A 20,848-nucleotide genomic window follows, 5' to 3' on the forward strand; every position below is an offset into this window, starting at 1 on the left:
CAAAGTGTTTCAAGAAAATATCCTTTGGTAGTATAGACACAGCTGAACCTGTATCAAGCATCAGGTTAATAGAGTGTCCCTTGTCAGAAGAAGCAGTACTGACACTGACAGTGCATATAAACTTGTCTGGAATAAATGTACGAGCTTTATCCACACTTAATACTGTTACATTTGTAGTAGTGACTTCATGAACATCTTTAGCAGAACTACGGTAGATCTTGGCAAAATGTCCTACTTTTGTGCATTTGCGGCACCGTTTAGCTTTTGCAGGACATGTAACATGATTTGCAGTGTGTTGTGTTGAACCACAGCGAAAGCAGTATTTTCTATTTATATTTGCTGTATGGTTTTGCAGTGTAGGTGAATCCCTTTCCTTAGCACTTTATTTTGACTGTGACTGTGCATTATTAGGCCACAGTTCTGAATTCACAATCTGTACATTCCCAGCAGTTTCCTGACTGAGAGTTTTAGCCTCTGCTACTGCTGTTTCAATTTGGCTAGCAACTGTAATAGCCTTTGCAAGGGTTAAATCCTGCTCCAGGAGCAGTCTCTCTCTAATGCGAGGTGAGTTTGTTTTTTCCACTATTTGGTCTCTTAGCATTTCATCTGTTGGATTCCCAAACTCACGGGTAACAACCAGCTCTCTCAAAGCTGCTACAAATTGTTGTGTGTATTCGCCATTGTCCACGTTGGCAGAATTTATATCTTTTAGCAACCACATTTACTCTTGGCACGGAAAAGTTCTTTATAGCAGTAAGAGCAGTTTGATAAGTATCATCAGGTAATGGTTATGTAAAGAATATACGCTCTCCCTCTGCTCCCAAGCAGTGAATAAGTAAAGCCCGCTTTCTAGCAGCAGAAATCTCCCCTTGGTCAGCAGTAATTTTCAAACATACGAATCCAAGCTGTAAAAGGTATGGTAGGCTCAGCAGGGTTTGGATGAAAAGGTGCAGGCTGCTGCAGAGGTAGAAAAGCCATCTCGTCATGAATTTATGTTTTGGGTAGCCGAGGATGAGGAGAGTATAACAGCGCTTTATTAGCAGGCTCTCGAGCAGCCATTACATAACAGTAACTTTCACTTTTTAAGCTGTCAGGAAGTATGCATAGTATAAGTCTGGGCACAGTGACATCTACAGGCCATTTGTATAAACACCACACAGTCTAAATGGCAGGGTAACATACAGACACAATTCAGAGGGGTATTAAGGTGCTGCAGGTTACAGTTTGTTGCACTGTTATACTAAGTACAAAGACATTTAATACTGGTCTTATAATTATTATTTTAGCTATGTAGCCCCAACATAGTCTACAGCGCTTTATAGAGATTTTTCATTATTCACACCAGTCATTGTCTCAGTGGAGTTTACAATCTAAAGTCCATATGAGCTACACCCTATGTTATGAGGAGCTAGTTAATCTTCCTGTATGTAATGATAAATACAGCCAAATGTTGACTTGCAATCTCTTTGTATTAAAAAAAAATTTAGTCTGTGAAATGTATACACACACATCAATATATTAAGCTGGCAAGTGAGGCTATTATCAGATTGAGCAATTATGCTATCAAGGATTTGTAGGTTGGTGATAGGAAGCGTGCTTATAGCACAAGCTTATTTATTCTGTGTAACCCTAAAGCCTATGGTGTGCTATTATGCTGATGTGTGATGCTGATTAGGGCGAATAATGCCCCTAAAACCTTAAAGGAAAACTATACCCCCAAAATGAACACTTAACCAACAGATAGTTCATATCATATTAACTGGCATATTAAAGAATCTTACCAAACTGGAATATATATTTAAGTAAATATTGCCCTTTTACATCTCTTGCCTTGAGCCACCATTTAGTGATGGTCTGTGTGCTGCCTCAGAGATCACCTGACCAGAAATACTTCAATTCTAACTGTAACAGGAAGAAATGTGGAAGCAAAAGACACAACTCTGTCTGTTAATTGGCTCATGTGACCTTACATGTATGGTTTGTTGGTATGTTTGTGAGTACTGAGATCCCAGGGGGCGGCCCTTATTTTTTAAAATGGCAATTTTCTATTTATGATTACCCAATGGCACATACTACTAGAAAAGTATATTATTATGAAAATGGTTTATTTACATGAAGCAGGGTTTTACATATGAGCCGTTTTATGCAATATCTTTTTATAGAGACTTACATTGTTTGGGGGGTATAGTTTTCCTTTAAAGGAGTGGTTCACCTTGAAGATAACTTTTAATATTTTATAGAATGGCTAATTTGAAGCAACTTTTCAATTGGTCTTAATTTCTTTTTTTATAGTTTCTTAATTATGTGCCTTCTTTTGACTCTCGACAGCTTTCAAATGGGGTCACTCCTCTTATTGCTATTTTTATCACTCATCTTTCTATTCAGGTCTCTCCTATTCATATTCCAGTCTCTTATTCAAATCAGTGCATGGTTGCTAGTTTCATTTGGTTTCATTTGATTGCAGCTATTCTTGCTAATGAAAAGGTGAAAGAAAATTGTACTGTTCTATGCCATTAGTAAAATAGCAGTGTAAGAAATAGGGATGCACCGAATCCAGGAATCTTTTCTGGATTCGGTCAGGATAAGGCTTTTTTCATCAGGATTCGGGTTTCCCTGCCACACCAAATCCTTATTTGCATATGCAAATCAGGGCCAGATAGGGAAATCTTGTGACTTTGTGTCACAAAACAAGGAAGTAAAACATGTTTTCCCCTTCCCACCCCTAATTTGCATATGCGGATTCGGTTCGGTATTCGGCCGAATCTTTCTCGAAGGATTCGGGGTTTCGCTGAATCCAAAAAAGTGAATTTCAATAGTAAGAAAGAAACTGCTTTGCCATACCGTGATGCATCCACTCACCGCACATTATGTGCAGAGCAGAACAAAACGAGGTGAAGAGTGTTAGCAGAGAGCTGATCTGAACTGCATGTGCAGCTTCTCTGACAATGAGGACAGACACACCAACTTCCGTGTAAACAGTAACTTGGTTGCTTAATAGAACTCAGCATAAAGACTTCAGCATAACATGTCTGCAATAGGAACTTTTCATAGAGAGCATACACAAGAAAACCACACAGGGTTACAGGTCAAACATTACATCACATTGCTAAGCAACTATAGACCCTCCCTGCATTAATTAACTGGAACAATCTCTGTCGTTTTCCAACAAAGAGTTGTGTGATGCAGTTCAACCAAAACTTCAACTATCTTTATTTGCAAGTAATTTATGTTAAATGTTTATTACCTAGCTCCAAAGTGACTAAATAACATTGTATTGAGACATGCTTTTTAGCAGCTCTGAGTCAAAAAATAATGGCTAAATTAAGTAACTGATGAGAAGATGTGTATGTGTTGGATCATGGGTCTAAGTCAATTCTCCTTGCATTACTTGGCTATCTATATCAGCTCTTACAGGCTGCGGTCCTACAGTATCTGCAATGCGTCTTCCACTCCTTTGTCCTTGAGTGAATAAAATCAAGGTTGCCATGCTATGCATTTGATATCAGTTTGCAATTATATCCATATTTAGTGTATTTTTTGTTGTCTTATTTTCTTTACTCATATAATTATATGCATGTATTGTTCTGTGATTCATTATTGCCTGCCATACATACGGATGGCCATATAGTATTAAATTGTTTGGCATTACTGATGCAGAATGGTTGTATTTCCCATGCAAATACTGGTATGGGACCCATTATCCAGAATGCTTGGGAACTGGGGATTTTCGGATAACGGATCTTTCCATAATTTCATACTTAAGTCTGCTAGAAAATCATGTAAACGTTAAATACATCTAATAGGCTGGTTTTGCGTTCAATAAAGATTAATTATATCTTAGTTTGGATCATATTCAAGGTACTGTTTTATTACTACAAAGAAATAGGAAATACTTTTTTAAAAATTGGATTTGGATAAAATGGAGTCTATGGGAGACAGCCTTTCTGTAATTCGGAGCTTTTCCGGATAACAGATCCTTTACCTGTACTTGCTTTGCCAGACTTTGCCAATGTGTCAGTGCATTTATTGGCAACATATTTATTTATCTCTGTTGATTGATCTGGTACTAAACCTTGTGCACGCTTTATTTTTTATAGTCTTCCTGAGTTGCAGGCCTTAGTTGGTCCAGGCCTAAAACTAATAATTATAGAGTCAGAAGCCCCACTATTATATTGTCATCATATTGTCATTGCAGTAAAGTACACATAGTTTTAAAATGTTCATTAAAGGGGACCCGTGACCCAAAAAAATTATTCAAAATCCTATATTATAACATTAGTCAAGCAAAATGAACTTTAAGTACACCATCAGTCTAGGATTTCATAATTATAGCAAGCAGGCAGGAACCATTTTGTGGACACTGTTATTAAGGCAAGCCTTGCATCATCTCAGAATCTTGTTTTGTGCACCAGAATGGGGGACCCGATGTCCAACCCCTTGCACTGTCTACACAATTAACCAGTGAAGAGAATGGGGGAATGTGTGGAGATCAGTGACATCCAGGAAGTACTAACGGGCTCTGGCGTAACTTCGCTAGGGAAAGAGACTGACGCTGGCGAGCATTCACACTCAATCGCCAGGCGAAGTTGCACTCTGGCGAAGGGACGTTACTGCGCAAATTCATTAGGATGCAGATTTTACTGAACGTTACCTCTTGCCCCAGGCTTGCTTTCGCCACCTCATACCAGGCCAAGTGCAAAAGAGTAGATAGGACTTCCTCAAAATTTAGTTGAAAATTTTTCATATGGCACATAAACTATACAGTGGGCTCATGTGTAGGGCATTATAACAACTCTATTTTCTTTTATTAAGGTTCCCTGGGCTTGTGTAATGTAGTGTATTTGCTGCAACATATATGTCCATTCAACTTTACCTTCTCACCGTATGCAAATTGGCCAACGCTAGCGCAACTTCACTCTGCTTGCCGAATTAACGCTAGTGCAACTTCACCAATGTTTAGCGCTCTGGACAAACTTCGCATTTTGGTGAATTAGCATTGTCTGAGCGAATTTTCAACTGGCGAAGTATTGTGCTGTCATCGAAGGCGTCGCTGGCGAATTTTCACCACTTAGTAAATTTGCCTCATAGGCTGAAAGGTGTGTTCAGCAAAAACCAAACAATGGTTTCTGCCACAACCTTGCCACATCTAAACAAAACTGGTAGGAAGCAAAGAGGAAAGACAGGCAAACAAATATAAACCCAGGATGCCAGAATATAAAAGTATCACTCTGGCCTCCCGTGGATAAGTCTGTCAGCGCTGCGAGCGGGTAACATTTCTGCGCAAAAAATATAAACCTATAAAGGTAGAACTCCACGGGCAATTTTAGCGCGATTCGCCGTGATGCAGGGGGAGTGGGATGGAATGAACTGGGTTTAATATTGGTGTCGACGGGAAATATGCTTGATTTCTCGATTTCTCTGTTAATTTTAAGTCCTGAAAATCATCCAAATTGGTCCACTATGCTCAGGACCGTCCAGAGAGCGTTACCCGAGTTATCCAGGTATAGTAGTATATTGTCCGCATATAGTGAGATGCGCTCTTCCACTCTCCCCAAGTCCTGTGATATTGTTTGCCTGGCGGATAAGGATTGCCAAAGTCTCCACTGCCAGAGCAAAAAGAAATGGTGATAATGGGCATCCCTGTCGGGTGCCCCTGTAGAGGTTGAGTGAAGTTGATAGGTGGTCGTTAGATCTGACTCTTGCTACTGTTTTTTTGTATAATAGCTTTACCCAGCGGATGAATTGGTCCCCATGCCAAATTTCCTTAGGATTTCCCAGAGATGTAGCCGTTCTATTGAGTTGAATGCCGCATCCAACGATACTACTATTCGTGAACCCTGGTTGCTGTGGGTTGGATGCAGGTTCTTATATGCGCCTTCGAATATTTACGTTAGTAGATCTATTGGGCATAAATCCGGTTTGGTCTGGTTCTACGATTTCCTCTATGGCTTGTTTTAGTCTGGTGGCCAGAACCTTTGCAAACACCTTGGCATCGGTGTTAAGGAGGGAGATAGGTCGGTAGGATCCACAGTTAAGAGGGTACTTTCCTTCTTTTGGGATGACTGATATCAGTGCCTCGCTGAAGGAGGAAGGAAGATGGTTCTCCTCAGTGGCCTGTACTAGAGTCTTGTGTAACCAGGTGGAGAGAATTTCACTGGAGGCTTTGTACCAGTCTGACGGGAGGCCATCCGGACCAGGTGTTTTGTTGGATTGAAGAGAAGCTATTGCATCTTGTACTTCCACTAGGGTAATGGGAGCATTAAGGAGGGCGACTGCTTCTGATGACAGTTGGGGGAATTGTATGGTATCTAGGTAGTTCATTAATTGGTCTGTTGCGTAGTTGACTTTGGTGGCATATAGATTCTGATCTATATCGCAAAGGCTTCCGCTATCTGGGAGGGACTTGTGACTATGGTACCTGAGGGGGAGGTAATTGATGGAATGGTATAGGATGGGGTTTGTGATTTAGAGAGGTAGGCTAAGATTTTCCCATTCTTTTCCCCTTTATCAAATGTTCTTTGGGAGGCATACATCAGCCTCTTTTGGGTGAATTTATTTAATGTTAAAATGTCTTTAATAGACATTTGGTATGGTGATCCAAATGATGGTAAAATTCCTTATCTGTAAAACTCCAAGTTCCAAGCATTCTGGATAAAAGATCCCATACTTGTACAGGTATGGGACCAAGAAAATCTTGTAAACAATCAATAAACCTAATAGGCTAGTTCTGCTTTCAATAAGGATTAATTATATCATGGATCAAGTACAACATACTGTTTAATTATTACACAGAAAAAGGAAATCATTTTTAAAAATGTGGAATATTTGGATAGAATGGAGTCTATGGGAGACGGCCATTCCGTAATTCAGAGTATGGATAACGGGTTTTCGGATAACGAATCCCATACCTGTATAAGTGTTATAGCCCCTATATAACCACAGCCACTGCAAATGCATTCCTTTCAGTGGAACTATAACGGCTACATGTGTGTGACAGTCACCAATGGGTTAAGCAATGTATTATTTCAATTTTGTGTATTTAAGTTTTTTAGAACCCAGAAATGAAATCCAGCAATATATTTGCAAAGGAAAATGCATATAACCCCAAGGGTCTAAGATTATTTAAGAAAGCATTTTATTCACAATGGCTTAAAGGTCTTATAGTAACGAGTGTGTAATGCCTCCCTCTGTTTAAAGGAAAACTGTACCCCCCAAACAATGTAGGTCTCTATTAAAAGATACTGAGTAAAACAGCTCATGTGTAAAACCCTGCTTCATGTAAATGAACCATTATCATAATAATATACTTTTTTAGTAGTATGTGCCATTGGGTAATCATAAATAGAAAATTGCCATTTTAAAAAATAAGGGCCGCCCCCCGCGATCGTAAGATTCACTGTGCACACATACAAACCACATGTAAGGTCACATGAGCCAATTAACAGACAGAGTTCTGCCTTTTGCTTCCTCACTTCTTCCTGTTACAGTTAGTCTTTTAGTATTTCTGGTCAGGTGATCTCTGAGGCAGATAGAGTCACGAAATGGTGGTTCAAGGTAAGAGATGTGGGGCAATATTTATGTAAATATATATTCCAGTTTGGTAAGATTCTTTAATATGTCATTCAATTTGATATAAACTATCTGTTGCTCAAGTATTCATTTTGGGGGTATAGTTTTCCTTTAATGCTGGCTTGCTCAACACTCGCATGCCTCGGCATCTTTTCATGAACAGCCAGTCTCCATAGCAACCTGTAGTCTCAGTTATGTACAGGGACCAGTTTAGTAGCGAAAAGCAAGGCTGCAGGCATTTGTTGGTGGTCTGTGCCCCTGACGTCAGCGTCTGAGCTTATTGATAGGGCAGCCGTGTCAACTCCCAACTAAGATGATTCCACTCCTTTATGTGAACATGCTGCCAATGCAATCTACTGCAAGATTCCTTCAATTTCTTTCTCAATTCCTATAAATATGCACCATGCAGCATCAGCATTCTGTGTCCCTGTTTGCATTGTGGCTCATGGTAAAAGCATGCTGGCTTGGCTTTGTTTCACCTGACCTCTGAAAACACAGTGGAAAGTCCATTCTTGGTTTTATTAAGGGACAAGGACTATGCAGAAATTCATTGAGGATTACTACAAGCTGGACTGGTGTTATGAGGATTATGCAGATGGTAAGGATGCTGCGTGCCTGCTGCTGTTACCCAGTGATTTAATGTAAGGCTTGTGAGATTTTACTGCCTCAACTGTATATGGCTCCCAGCATGCAGTCAAAGTGTGAAATTGGACTTGTATTTCATATATAATCTTATAGATGTAACATGCTGAATTTATGTGAATGAAATGTGAACTTGCGCATGTTCACTTTTATGCAGTGAGAGGGTGGGGTAGAAGAGACTAAAACGCTGCCATGCTCTACCAAATAATTCACTCTTCAATATAAAATTAAATTTTGTGTTATATCTGTTGGCATAGCTTCTGGGAAAGATGGTGCTTTAAAGCGAGCAGTGTCTTGAATCAGTGGTCAGAGATATAGCAAGTGGGCCAGCCTTTGCCATGTTTCTCTTGCTCAAACACAATTAGATTATCTGTGATGTCAGTTGAAAGGAATCCCATGTACAATCTGGGTTATTGTCCCTGGCATCCCCCCCCCCTTAAAGAATAAAATAAAAGCCCCTATTAAAAGTCACTATTATGAAATACTTTAGGGTTCTAAAACTGTCTGATTTTATCGGGAATACTAGTTAGTTCTTACAGAAAGTACAAAACCAGCTTGATCAATTATTAAAAAGAGTTCTTATTTATTTTCTGACTCTAAGGGTAAGGGCACACGCTGTTTTTCTGGAGATTAGTCACCCATTGACAAATCAATTCTTCTACTAATCTCCCCAAACTGCCTTTCCGCCAGCTAGAATAGAAATAGCCGGCGGGATGGCACTCTGAGCACTTCGTTTTCTAACGTCGCTCGAAGTTGCCTCATTAGGAAACTTCGGTCGAAGCGTTCCGACTGCCATCTACTGTCATTTACATTCTAGCCGGAGGGAAGGCAATACGGGGAGATTATTCGCCAAAGAAGAAGCGTTTTGTTGTTGGGCGACTAATCTCCCGAAATAGCAGCGTGTGCCCTGGCCCTTAACGCTTACATATGTTACATTATAGTAGTTACACAAATGCTGACCGTTGTGATTACTAAAATGTGACTCTAGTAAACATTTAATAAAAAAGTTCTGCTGGACAATATGCTTCAGCATCTCCTTTTAGATACTTTTGACCTGGGAAAAAAGTTAATAGAGTATGTGCAATGTTGTAGCATAAGGAATGCAGCTGCTGAAGCAAAAAATGCAGCAGCTCCATATTACATGTGCCATGCAATAATATGCGAAAAAAAGGTCTGATATCCAATAATAAACTATAGGATGATTCCTACTTACAAAAAAATGTAGTTTTCACTTGTATGTATTACCTTCTTGATACCTTCTTTATTATACAGTATTTTCTATTTTAAAGACACTTATCAGGTAATGTAAAAATGTTTATTATTACACATTAAGCCTTCCTCCAGTTCTTCTTCTTGTGTTTGGGGGAGTAAGGAGAAATAGATATCTGCAGGAGTCCCTAGGCACCCAGTGTACTCAACCTGTAATGATGATGAGCGTTCAAGAGGAAGGCTCTACTGAATACGTATTCTCTGTGCACGCTCATCTATATGTCACCATTCTCAGTGTGTTATGTGATGTCTAAAAAATGCATTGCATTTCCCTGTACACCTGTAGAACTTAAGTGGAGGAGAAACTGAATGTTAAAAAAAAACTCACTGATTTTGACTGAGAGCCCATATTTATCAAATGCCCTTTATTAAAGGGGTTGTTCATCTTTGAGTTAACTTTTAGTGTGATGTAGAGAGAAAAATTGCAGTTGGGTTTCATTTTTTATTACTTGGGTTTTGAGTTTTTTAGCTTTTTATTGCGCAGCTCTCCAGTTTGCAATTTCAGCAGTCTGGTTGCTAGGGTCCAAATCACCCTAGCAACCATGCATTGATTTGAATAAGAGACTGGTATATGAATAGGAGTGGGCCTGACTAGAAAGATAAGTAATAAAAAGTAGCAATAACAATAAATGCGGAGCCTTACAGAACATTCATTTTTTAGATGGGGTCAGTGACTCCCATTGGAAAACTGGAAAGAGAAGAATAAGGCAAATAAAAAAACTATACAAAATAAATAATGAAAACCAATTGAAAAGAATTGGCCTTTCTATAAAATACTAAAAGTTAACTTAAAGGTGAACCACCCCTTAGAAAGGGGAAAAAATAACTGAGCAGAATGCTTTGTTTCATTAGGAAAATGCAGGCTTGGAAAAAAGATCTGATGCACAAAATATTTATACTCTCACTGTTGATGTGCAGGTCAGCCTGAAATCTATGGATCAAGGGTTTAACTAGTAGTGTATGAAGAAGAAAAGAGATCTGACCCATATGTCTGCACCTTCCCATCTATTACTTCCGAAGGCTCATTTGTGAAAAATAAAACATAACTTTTAATGAATGATTAAAATATAGTGTCGAGTGTGTATCAATTATGTAACCGGATATCTATCCTGCCTACCGGCTATGCTATATTGCGGCCTAAGGCATATTCCGGTAATAAGTTGCGGAACAGATCAAGTCACCCATTCAATCCACTTTGGATACCAACCCCTTCACCCACATAAAGTCCCCTCCCAATAGGTGGATAGATCGATGCCCCCACAAGAAGCGCGTTTCAAGATGTTCTACAGTCATTGTGGGCTTTGTCAAAGGCAAAGCCCGCAAGTGCCTCTTTTCTTCTTCATATTTGGTTAATTCACTTGACCTTGCACATCGTTTTCTGTAATTGATGGAAGGTGCTCCCCAATCTCCAACCTTTATGCTTAGTTTAACTAGTAGTGTGCTATGGGCATTTGCAGATAAATTTCCTGCATGACCCCAATTGTTTGTGACATCATCAAATATTCTCTGGACTTTCCCCTTTTAATTATTATGTTCCCGTCCATCTTTAATTTTACCAGAGAGCAGGTTAGGTGCTGTTCTATAAAATAATCATAAAGTGTGCATTTTATTGGAGGTTAGTTAGCTTCAGGATCAGGAAATTTGGGGAACTCACCTCCCCCACTAAATCTCACATGCGCTGTGGCTAGCATCACATTATTTTTCAATAAAGATTGGACTCAACATTTCAGCCAAAAAACCTTTATCTGTCATAAATATACAATACATGTATTTTTTTTTTTTTAAATCAAACAAGTCCTTGGAGTGTCTGTTATTTTTTCAGTATATACTCCATAATAAATGTGGCACCCAGCTGATGCTATATTAGTTGTGAGTGGACATAAAGGACAGTTGAAGGACACATGTATTCTCTCCTGTAAGTCTTAATTATTGCTTTAGAGCTTGTGTGTTTCTCAGCTTGTAAACCAGCCAGCTCTGTGCAAGCAAGGTTAATGACGTTTGGTCACTCGTCCCTTCCAGACTCCGGACTCCGGACCAGTCCACTGTTTGTGCAAGTGCAAAGTAAATTATGTGTGCGTGTTCAGTAGGCAAAAATATACACCATTGTTGTAGGGCAGTGTGCATTACTGAATCTAGTGTGAAAAGTATGTGCCCTAGGTTTCCCCTAGAAGGTTGCACAGTGGTATATCAAAAGTTTGTTGGGTTCTGCAATTTTCTGTTGTCCCTTACATGTTCTGGGGTCATAACTGACCATAGCACTTAAAGGAGAAGGAAAGCTACGGAGGAATTTTATTGCCAATAGATTAGCTGCAATAGTGCAAGCTAGAATGCTATATTTATTCTGTAGAATGTTTTACCATACCTGACTAAAAATCTCTAGAAGCTTTTTCTATAAGAATAGCAGCTGCAGTATTAGCTTGGTGTGACATCACTTACTGCCTCGGTCTTTCCCTGCTCACTTATAGCTCTGGGCTGAGATTACAGGAGGGGGGGGGAAGAGGAGCAATCTGTGGCAAAGAGGTTTAAGATAAAGAAGAAAAATGAAAACAAGATTGAGTGCCTTGCTTGCCATTCCTAAAGAGCAATTAGACATAAGGTTGTCAGAATGTTATAATAATATACACGTGCCTGTGTGGAACTATATACTTGCCTCACTTGGCATTCAGCCTCTGAATGTTACTCTTGTTAATTTCACTTTCGCATTCAGAGTGTTTGAGATGATCTGGATTCTGTAATAATAAATAAAGTATGTTATCATTAGGCTAGTTTAGCATAGTTTTTAAACACACACAACATGCATTTATAATTCAGCAAACTAAGGACAGGACTCCACGGACGATTCCGGCACGATCTGACACAATGCGCAAAAGCACAGGCGTCACGTCGGATGCAACGGAAATAAGGTAAGCGACGGTCGTGTCGCGCCGCATCGACAATGCGGCACGATCTGACAATAGTATTACTTACCTTATTTCTGTCGCATCCGACGTGACGCTTGCGTTTTTGCGCAGTGCGTCAGATCGCACCGGAATCATCCGTGGAGTCCTGCCCTTAAGCTCATCTTCAACTGTGAAGTTGTAAAGTGTTATTGTATTATTTTAACAGCCTGTCATTCATCTTCCATTCTAACATTCAAAATGTTGTCTGGTTGCTAATATAATTAAGCCCTAGCAACCTGAAAAAATTCAAGTAATTAAAAAAAAAAAAAGGCTAATTGTAGATTGTCTTAAAATATTGCTATCTACCTCATAATAGCATTAATTTTCAGATAAAATACCCCTTTACTGATAGGGGAAGATGACTTGAAATCCTGTCAGAGCTGTGGCTCATACAATAAAAGGCTATGGAACGTGTCTTTCTGTGTGTAGCTTGTAGGGTTAATGAATCATTGAGATGTAACCTGCAGTCCCACCCTCTTTAGGTGTAGTAGTATTAGCCAACACTTCCTTGCTGCAGTTGCTATGAAACAGGGAGCTACCATTCACACTGCAGTTAGGGGGTGAACAGAGCTTTTAACATGTGTACATTTGTAAGGATTGCTGTTGAAGGAATGCAGTCATTGTTTCCATAGAATTCAGTTGCTAATCAGAGCAGGTGATTTGGAATGTACAAGCTGGAAAATGCTCAGAGAGGGATCGTACAGGTGCAGGTTATGACGTGGGAGTAACCCTGCTCCCTCCTTGTTCCTGTGTCAGTAGTGTAGGAGCTTCGTGTACAGAAGCCTTTCATCCTAACTATGTGATCAGCTGGGGATGCTGCCCCGCAAGTGGGGCTTCCCTGTCCTCTTGCTGTGCCACCAATGTGGCCTCAATGGGCTATCCGAGCATTATCTCTCTGTGCTAACAAACGGCATTTCCTATTATTATACCGCTGCCAGCCCAGGGATTGCTTACAATTGCTATTCTAATAATGTCCTATTTTGAGCCACTGACTGAAGAAGAGAGTTATGAGTGTGACTGTGAGAATGAGCAGGAAACCAGCCATGAAGATACCTCTGACCAACTGGATTTTGTGGAAGAAGGTAAAATCAAAAGCCAGAGTAATGTACTCTTATTTTTTGTTTCTCTATTAGGGCTTCTGATTTTCAAAACATAATATGAAACTGACCCAAATGAAATGTTATTTTTAAAAGACTATTCCTGGCCATGGTTGACAACTTGTGTTCTTAAGGCTCACACATTCATGTTGTAATGGAATGCAGTGTGCTGTAAAGGTATGGGACCTGTTATCCAGAATGCTCGGTACGAGCACTTTTCCAGATAACTGATCTTTCCATAATTTGGATCTTCATACATTAAGTCTGCTAGAAAATTATGTAAATATTAAACCAACCCAATAGGCTTTGCCTCCAATAAGGATTAATTATATATTCGTTTGGATCAAATACAAGCTACTGTTTTATTATTACAGGTTAAAGAAATTGTTTTTAAAAACTTGGATTATTTGGATAAAATGGAGTTTATGGGAGATGGTCTTTCCGTAATTCGGAGCTTTCTGGATAATGGGTTTCCGGATAATGGATCCCATACCTGTGGGAGAGTCTGTGACTAGGCTGTAATGCTTCTAATGCTGAAAAAAAATATTATATTAAAGGAAAGATTGCTTGCAGAAAGATTTTCACATGGCGTAGACACCTGTTTCTAAGACAATTGGCCGTTTTTATTTTATTATTTTATTATTAGACTTATCTAACACACTTTAGGGCACATTGAGAATGAAATTGAATTTGTATATACCTCAAGCACTTCCATGCATTTGAGTGCATTGTAAACTTTCACTAAACTGGGGGGTTGTATTCATAAGAGGGGAACAGGTAAGGTTTACTGTTAATTAAACCAAAAAGACCCCAGTGTCATGCATATAGACATACCATGCGATGTTCAAATTAATTTCAAGACGGGGCAGAATTTTGCCTGCAATTTGTTCCCCATTCTAATTTTTAGTTCTTAATTTGCCATGTGCCAATGTTGCACTCAGAAGCTAATTTTGAATGTACTTGAAATATGCAATCAATCTCGCCCTTGCAGTAAGTTTCTTTGTTGCACCTTAAAGTTTGAACTCAAAAGTTTTTGAAACTATTAAAAGTATTATGCTTTGTAAAGCAAAAATGATATAGGCTGCAGGACATATGCAACTGAATCTGCATGTATTCCTAGTTTACAAGCTGTCACTTATTATAACAATAAAATATTATTCATCAATTATAAATTATATCATATATATTGCGCAATCAACAATATAATAATAGCAGCACTGGCGATAATTGATCCAGGTTGTGCTTGCTTGCAATGTAAATTTGTAGGGATGTAAGTATATTAGTGGCTAGAAGCTGATCGCTATCAGAAAACTTAGGGGCTGATTCACTAAATTCGAGTGAAGGATTCGAAGTAAAAAAAACTTCGAATTTCGAAGTATTTTTTGGGCTACTTCGACCATCGAGTGGGCTACTTCGACCTTCGACTACGAATCGAAGGATTTGAAGTAAAAATCGTTCGACCATTCGATAGTCGAAGTACTGTCTCTTTAAAAAAGAACTTGGACGCCCTACTTCAGCAGCTAAAAGCTACCGAAGTCAATGTTAGCCTATGGGGAAGGTCCCCATAGGCTTGCCTAACTTTTTTTGATCGAAGGATATTCCTTCGATCGTTGGATTTAAATCCTTCGAATCGTTCGATTCGAAGGATTTAATCGTTCGATCGAAGGAATAATCCTTCGATCGTACCATCGTAGCATTTGCGCTAAATCCTTCGACTTCGATATTCGAAGTCAAAGGATTTCAATTCCTAGTCGAATATCGAGGGTTAATTAACCCTCGATATTCGACCCATAGTGAATCAGCCCCATAGTGTCTTCATATGGAAATGCTCCTTTTCTTGATGTGTTTTACTACAATACATTATTGTAGATATGTCAGTGCTACTCTTGCTACTTCCATGCATCCCTGCACACTATATTGATTGCTTTTATTATGATTGTTAATAAAAGTATGATTGTTTTTCTTTAATTGATTGTTCTCCTTTTGGCTTGGTTATACTTCAAATAAACTGTGATAAATATGATACTTAAGAATGGAAAACAACTAAAACTATTTTTTGTTGTTCATACAATAGTGATTAGTATATTTTTAAAGACAATCCACCTTTACATAATCACAAGGTCTCAAGGGGACAAGATTACTCTTTACAAGTAAAAAGGATTAACGCACCAGAGGCCAACCTTTTAGACTAGAGGAACAGAACTTTTATTTTCAGTAATGTAGGTGGTTCTTCACAGTGAGGACAGAGAACTTGTGGATTGCCCTGGCAGGTGATGTTGTGATGGCGGATTCTGTTAATGCCTTTATTGGGGGTTTAAATGATTTATTAGGCAAGCATAATACCACAGGCTAAGATATTGGTATAGATAGTTTATGTGAATGTATAGATGGGTCTATATGAGTGTGTGTGTGTTTTTGCATTGGCCATTATTTGGAGGGGTTGATCTTGGTGAACTTTTTTTTAAAACACTGTATCCAAAGAGTGTGAGGGTCTCCAAAAATAAAGATACAAATGTAAAAAGTAGAAAAATTTATTAGGACATGAAGACCTAACGCGTTTCGTGCCTATAGGGGCACTTACTCATAGGCTAAATGACACACCCCTGTACATCTGTTATATAGGGGCTGTGACCAATCACAAGATTACAAACACATGTTACCACTTCACACAATAAGTGAAGTTCCACCTAGTGGTGAGAGCATAAAATGTTACATACATATCCTAAATAATAAAAGATACACCTCAAAAATTAAACAAAAATAAACAAATGAAAAATTGTATATGTAAATGAAAAAATATTTGAAAAAATAATTACAAATGAAATTATCTATAAAGAAAAAACAAATGCTGAACTTTTTTTTAACCCAACTTAACTATGTAACTAACTAACTATGTACTGTATGTAGCTATGCGTACTTAATTTTTTTAATGGTTATACATTGTTTTTAAATGTAGGAGGTTGTTACAGATATCACTCCAGGTCTGTTAATGAGCTGGCTTGCAACATTATTTTAGTCAGAGAGCCAAGAGTTCAGAGAATGTAAACCATAGAGATACTGTTCAATAGCAATTACATTTATAAATAACTTTTAAAACCATTGACATGTTTAAATATATTTATACTGTAAAGTTTCTCAGAATTACACTTTTTCTTTCTTGCAAAAAAACATTTCCAGTGGAGGGCTCCTTGGAATTAAAAATTATTTCAAGTGAATTTCCCCTCCCTCTCATGTTTCCTAGTTGCAGTTCAGTAAGCCAGATTCACTCACTTCCAAAACTGTTAAAGTGTAATACATTGTGTGATACTTTGTTCATCAGCAGCTCTTTCAGATCCTTCTGAGCATCCTGCGCAAGATTTGCTAAAGATGCTCCAGAGTAAATGGATCATTGCTGCTATTGAGATACTGCTGCATGCAATAAGTGACGAATATGAAATGTAATTTTTAGCCATATTCATTTTAGGGTTTACTTCTTCTTTAATGGAAGCCTGCAGACCCAGGCAGTTACCTGGCAGGTACATTCCCACAGTAAATAGAGGCACATCAAGCAGTAGACCCAAAAGTGAATTTGACTGGGAATGGCAATGATTAGCTTTACACTTTGCTTTTCCCTTGTTTTTCTGCACTGCTCACTTTATCAAGCATGCATTCTTTTGTATTGTACTGTATATTGTGTTTCTCACTGCTTTCTGACATGTGCTGTTAGAATGCAGACTAACATTGCAAAATCAGCACTTCTTTATTTATAGTGCAGGTGATATTTATGGGTGTGTGCTATAGAGCAGATGGGTTCAAAGTTATTGTACCTTTTTGTGCCGTCTTCTGACTCACGTAATCTTGATAGCTTCTCTAAGAAACAGTAATGACAAATGGAGAGCAGATAATTATACTCATTATCTTTGGGTTTCTATCATCTTATCAGCAGTAATTCAACAACAACCTAGCTGAGGGTACGTAATCTGTAATATACTATGCTTCTTTGGGAAGAACTGTGGTTAGACTGCCTTCTTGCCTTTCAGACCAAAGCTTTTATTCCTCTGCAATATAGCTGCTGTGCTCAAATAGTACATATACACCTAGGGGCAGATTTATCAAGGGTTGAATTTTGAAGTTGAAAATACTTCAAAATTCGACCATCGAATTGAATTACTTCGACTTCGAATATCGAAGTCGAAGTTTTTTTTTTCATTGAATTTGGCCAAAACTGCTCTAGAAGGTCCCCATAGGCTAACATACAACAGGTTTAAAGAGACAGTACTTCGATTATCGAATGGTGTAATATTCAAACTATTTTACTTCTAATCAAAGTCGAAGTATCCTATTCGATGGTTGAAGTATCCAAAAAATTACTTCGAATTTCGAATTTTTTCACTTCGAAAATTCCCTCTAATTCACTTCGACCCTTGATAAATCTACCCCCTATCTCTCTAAGGAGGAATCCTTACCAATAAAGGCGTATTGTAACATTATTTAAAAACAAAAAAAAGTGTTGACTTCCTCCTGTTAACTCCTAAACTCCACAAACAGAAAAATTAACTGTTTCATGATGAAACTAACCCTAGTTTTGTACGAGAGGGAAATAAGCTTTTCTGTGGCAGGAACTGATTTGAATGATGAAATTTGTGCATATTTAGGGCTAGAAAAAGGATCATTACATGTATGAGATCTGTTATCCAGAAACCCGTTATCCAGAAAGCTAAGAATAAGAAAATGTTTTTCTCTGTATTACCTTGTCATAACTAAGATGCAATTAACCTTTATTGGGGAAAAACAGTCTATTGGGTTTAATTAATGTTTGTTTTGTTTAGTAAACTTAAGGTATGGAGATCCAAACTACTAAATGACCCCTTATCTGAAAAACCCCAGGTCCCAAGCTTTCTGGATAACAGATTCAAAATGTAATACATGTATTAAAACATATTTCATTATACATAAAGTGAATTAAGCTTTAGCTCAATTGTTTACACTTTTAAAATACTGTACTTTAGTGGCTGGACAAGTGTTGCATTTTGTTTCATCTGTATGGTTTGTTGTATGGGTTGTTGGCTAATTAGTCAAGCAGCCTTTTGTTTTAGAAGGTAACCATGGAGATTAATTAAAGACTGCATATTTACTGTACTTCTAAAACCCAAGAGCATTCCTGTGCATTTTTATACAATTGTCTTGCCAAATGGAACACATACTGACCGTTTAATACCAGACTGTTTTAAGATTCCAACGTTGGGCTTTTGATTATGAATATTACATTGATTTTACAAGCAGTTTAAGTGTGGTCTAAATACCCTACTTGATGAATGATGACTATTGTGTGTTGTGATTGTTTTTTAAAATTGTTAAATCACTTGTATAATACCAGTGCATATTATGTAGTTTAATCCAAATGCTTGTATGTGATTTTATATTTTCAAATTGAATTCACTCTCTATATAAGGGCTTATTTGTGTTGGAGCACTTTAGAGACTCTGTATTTAATGCCTGCCACAGGAAGGTACTAAGTACAGGCCTTTCCATTGCCTTATACGCCCTGGTGCCAATGGATAGGTTTGTGCCAGAGCATCCCCTGGAACACCTCTTAGCTTATTTATTTCAAATTTGCAAGCTAAGGGATGCTTGAGGTGATGTGTCAAACCAATCTATCCAGCCATTCTATACACCAAACGCAGGCAGTGCTGCATACAGAGTAAGGCTTAGACTGACGACGCACTGGCCTTAAACTCAGCCTGCTGAAAGCCCAGCTTGTACCTGCACCATGGCGGACACAGTGATTCTGCATGCAGGAAAGGAAGAAGGCAGATGCAACAGACTGAGATTCAGCCCCATGTTGCATCAGTCTTAACTGTGTGAGCTCAGTTCTAGGAACACAACCTGCAGTGCAAGCTATTAAAGGAGCAGTTCAATGTAAAAATAAAAACTGGGTAAATAGGCTGTGAAAAATAAAAAAAATGTTTCTAATAGTTATTTAGCCAAAAATGTAATGTATAAATGAGTGACTGGATGTCTAATATAACAGGACAGAACACAATTTCCTGCTTTTCAGCTCTCTGAGTTAGTGAGCAACTTTAAAGGGGGCCACATGGGACATAACTGTTCAGTGAGTTTGCAATTGATCCTCAGCATTCAGCTCAGATTCAAAAGCAAACAATTATGACCAATGTGCTCCCCCCTCAAATCACTGATTGGTCACTGCCTGATAACCAATCAGTGGAAACCAAGAGAGCTGCAAAGCAGGAAGTAGTGTTCTGGCTATTATATTAGACATCCAGTCACTCCAGCCTTTATACATTACATTTTTAGCTAACTAACTATATTGAAAACATTTTTTTATTTTGCACAACCTATCTATTTACCCAGTTTTTATTTTCATACTGAACAATTCCTGTGAAAAAAACTGTGTGCTCTGTTTCCTTTTTTTGCCCTTTGCACCTTGCCTCAGCACTATTAAATGAGACCTATAAAATGCAAATGTGCACATGATTATAGTCACGTTTTAATTTGCTTGATTATGTGACAACATTTCCAAGTTTTTTTCTAACATTTTTTTTCTAGCTCCTAAGATTCCTGATAAGGGATCATTTGTGGTGGCTCATTTTATTTGTTTCCTTTCTTATTATATTTTGGCATACATGAGTTAATCATGCTGAATGAATAATATTGCCATGGCTGTCCTGTAGCATGTAACACTGTTTGCTTTGTGAAGCCATCATCAGTGCTTTGCTTTTGGATAAATAATTACAAAGAGAGAAAAACATTAACCAAAGGGTGTGCTTGTAGTTTGTGTTCCTTGTCTGTAAAAATTACTTGCTACCATTGCTGAAATGTGCACAATACAATTCAGTTTAGTTAAGTTTATCAAATGCGGTGTTTTTTTGGAAATAAATTTCAGTGTCTGTCTTGTTTCACATCCTTCCTTTGCTAGAGTCAATAGACTGATGTAGTGCATGATTTCAGGCAGCCTTTTGCCATGCACTTAAAAATGTGGCGGCAAACCTGAAATTTGCCCCAACTGCAACAGGCCTAAGTGAGCAAAGCTGCGCATTTAATTTGAGTTTTTATTTCTCTTTTATAGGATTTTTAAAACGTTTTGAAAATACAGTACATATCATATGTTCATGTATAGCATCCACAAAGAAAAAAAAACCTATATAAAATGACCTATATAATGTTTCTATGGAAGCTTACAAGCAGAATCTAAAATGTATGCTTATCAGTCTTCAGTGATGGTATTCAAATTCTTCTAAATCAAGTAAAATATTAATTTGCACCTAAATATTATCTTGCAATAAGTTCATGAAAATGTTAAGGACATTTTCAAATCCTTCACACCAATATCAC

General features: G+C 38.1%; 1 protein-coding gene across 8 annotated transcripts in view; it reads left to right on the top strand.

The window, feature by feature from the left end:
• LOC108719991 (trafficking kinesin-binding protein 1) overlaps nt 1-20,848 on the top strand; it is a 132,845-nt gene that overhangs the window by 57,078 nt on the left and 54,919 nt on the right. Inside the window, exon 1 of one of the 8 annotated variants that reach the window (XM_041567551.1) lies at nt 7,871-8,167. The exons of 6 other annotated variants lie outside the window; for them this stretch is intronic. In XM_041567551.1, the coding sequence (XP_041423485.1) occupies nt 8,107-8,167 (61 nt within the window). In that variant the 5' untranslated portion in view covers nt 7,871-8,106. Of the gene's footprint in view, nt 1-7,870; nt 8,168-13,208; nt 13,502-20,848 lie in introns of those variants that run through there. One more of the 8 variants, XM_018269340.2, reaches the window with a different exon arrangement.

This window comes from Xenopus laevis, chromosome 6S, assembly GCF_017654675.1.
Source record: "Xenopus laevis strain J_2021 chromosome 6S, Xenopus_laevis_v10.1, whole genome shotgun sequence".
NCBI lineage: Eukaryota > Metazoa > Chordata > Amphibia > Anura > Pipidae > Xenopus > Xenopus laevis.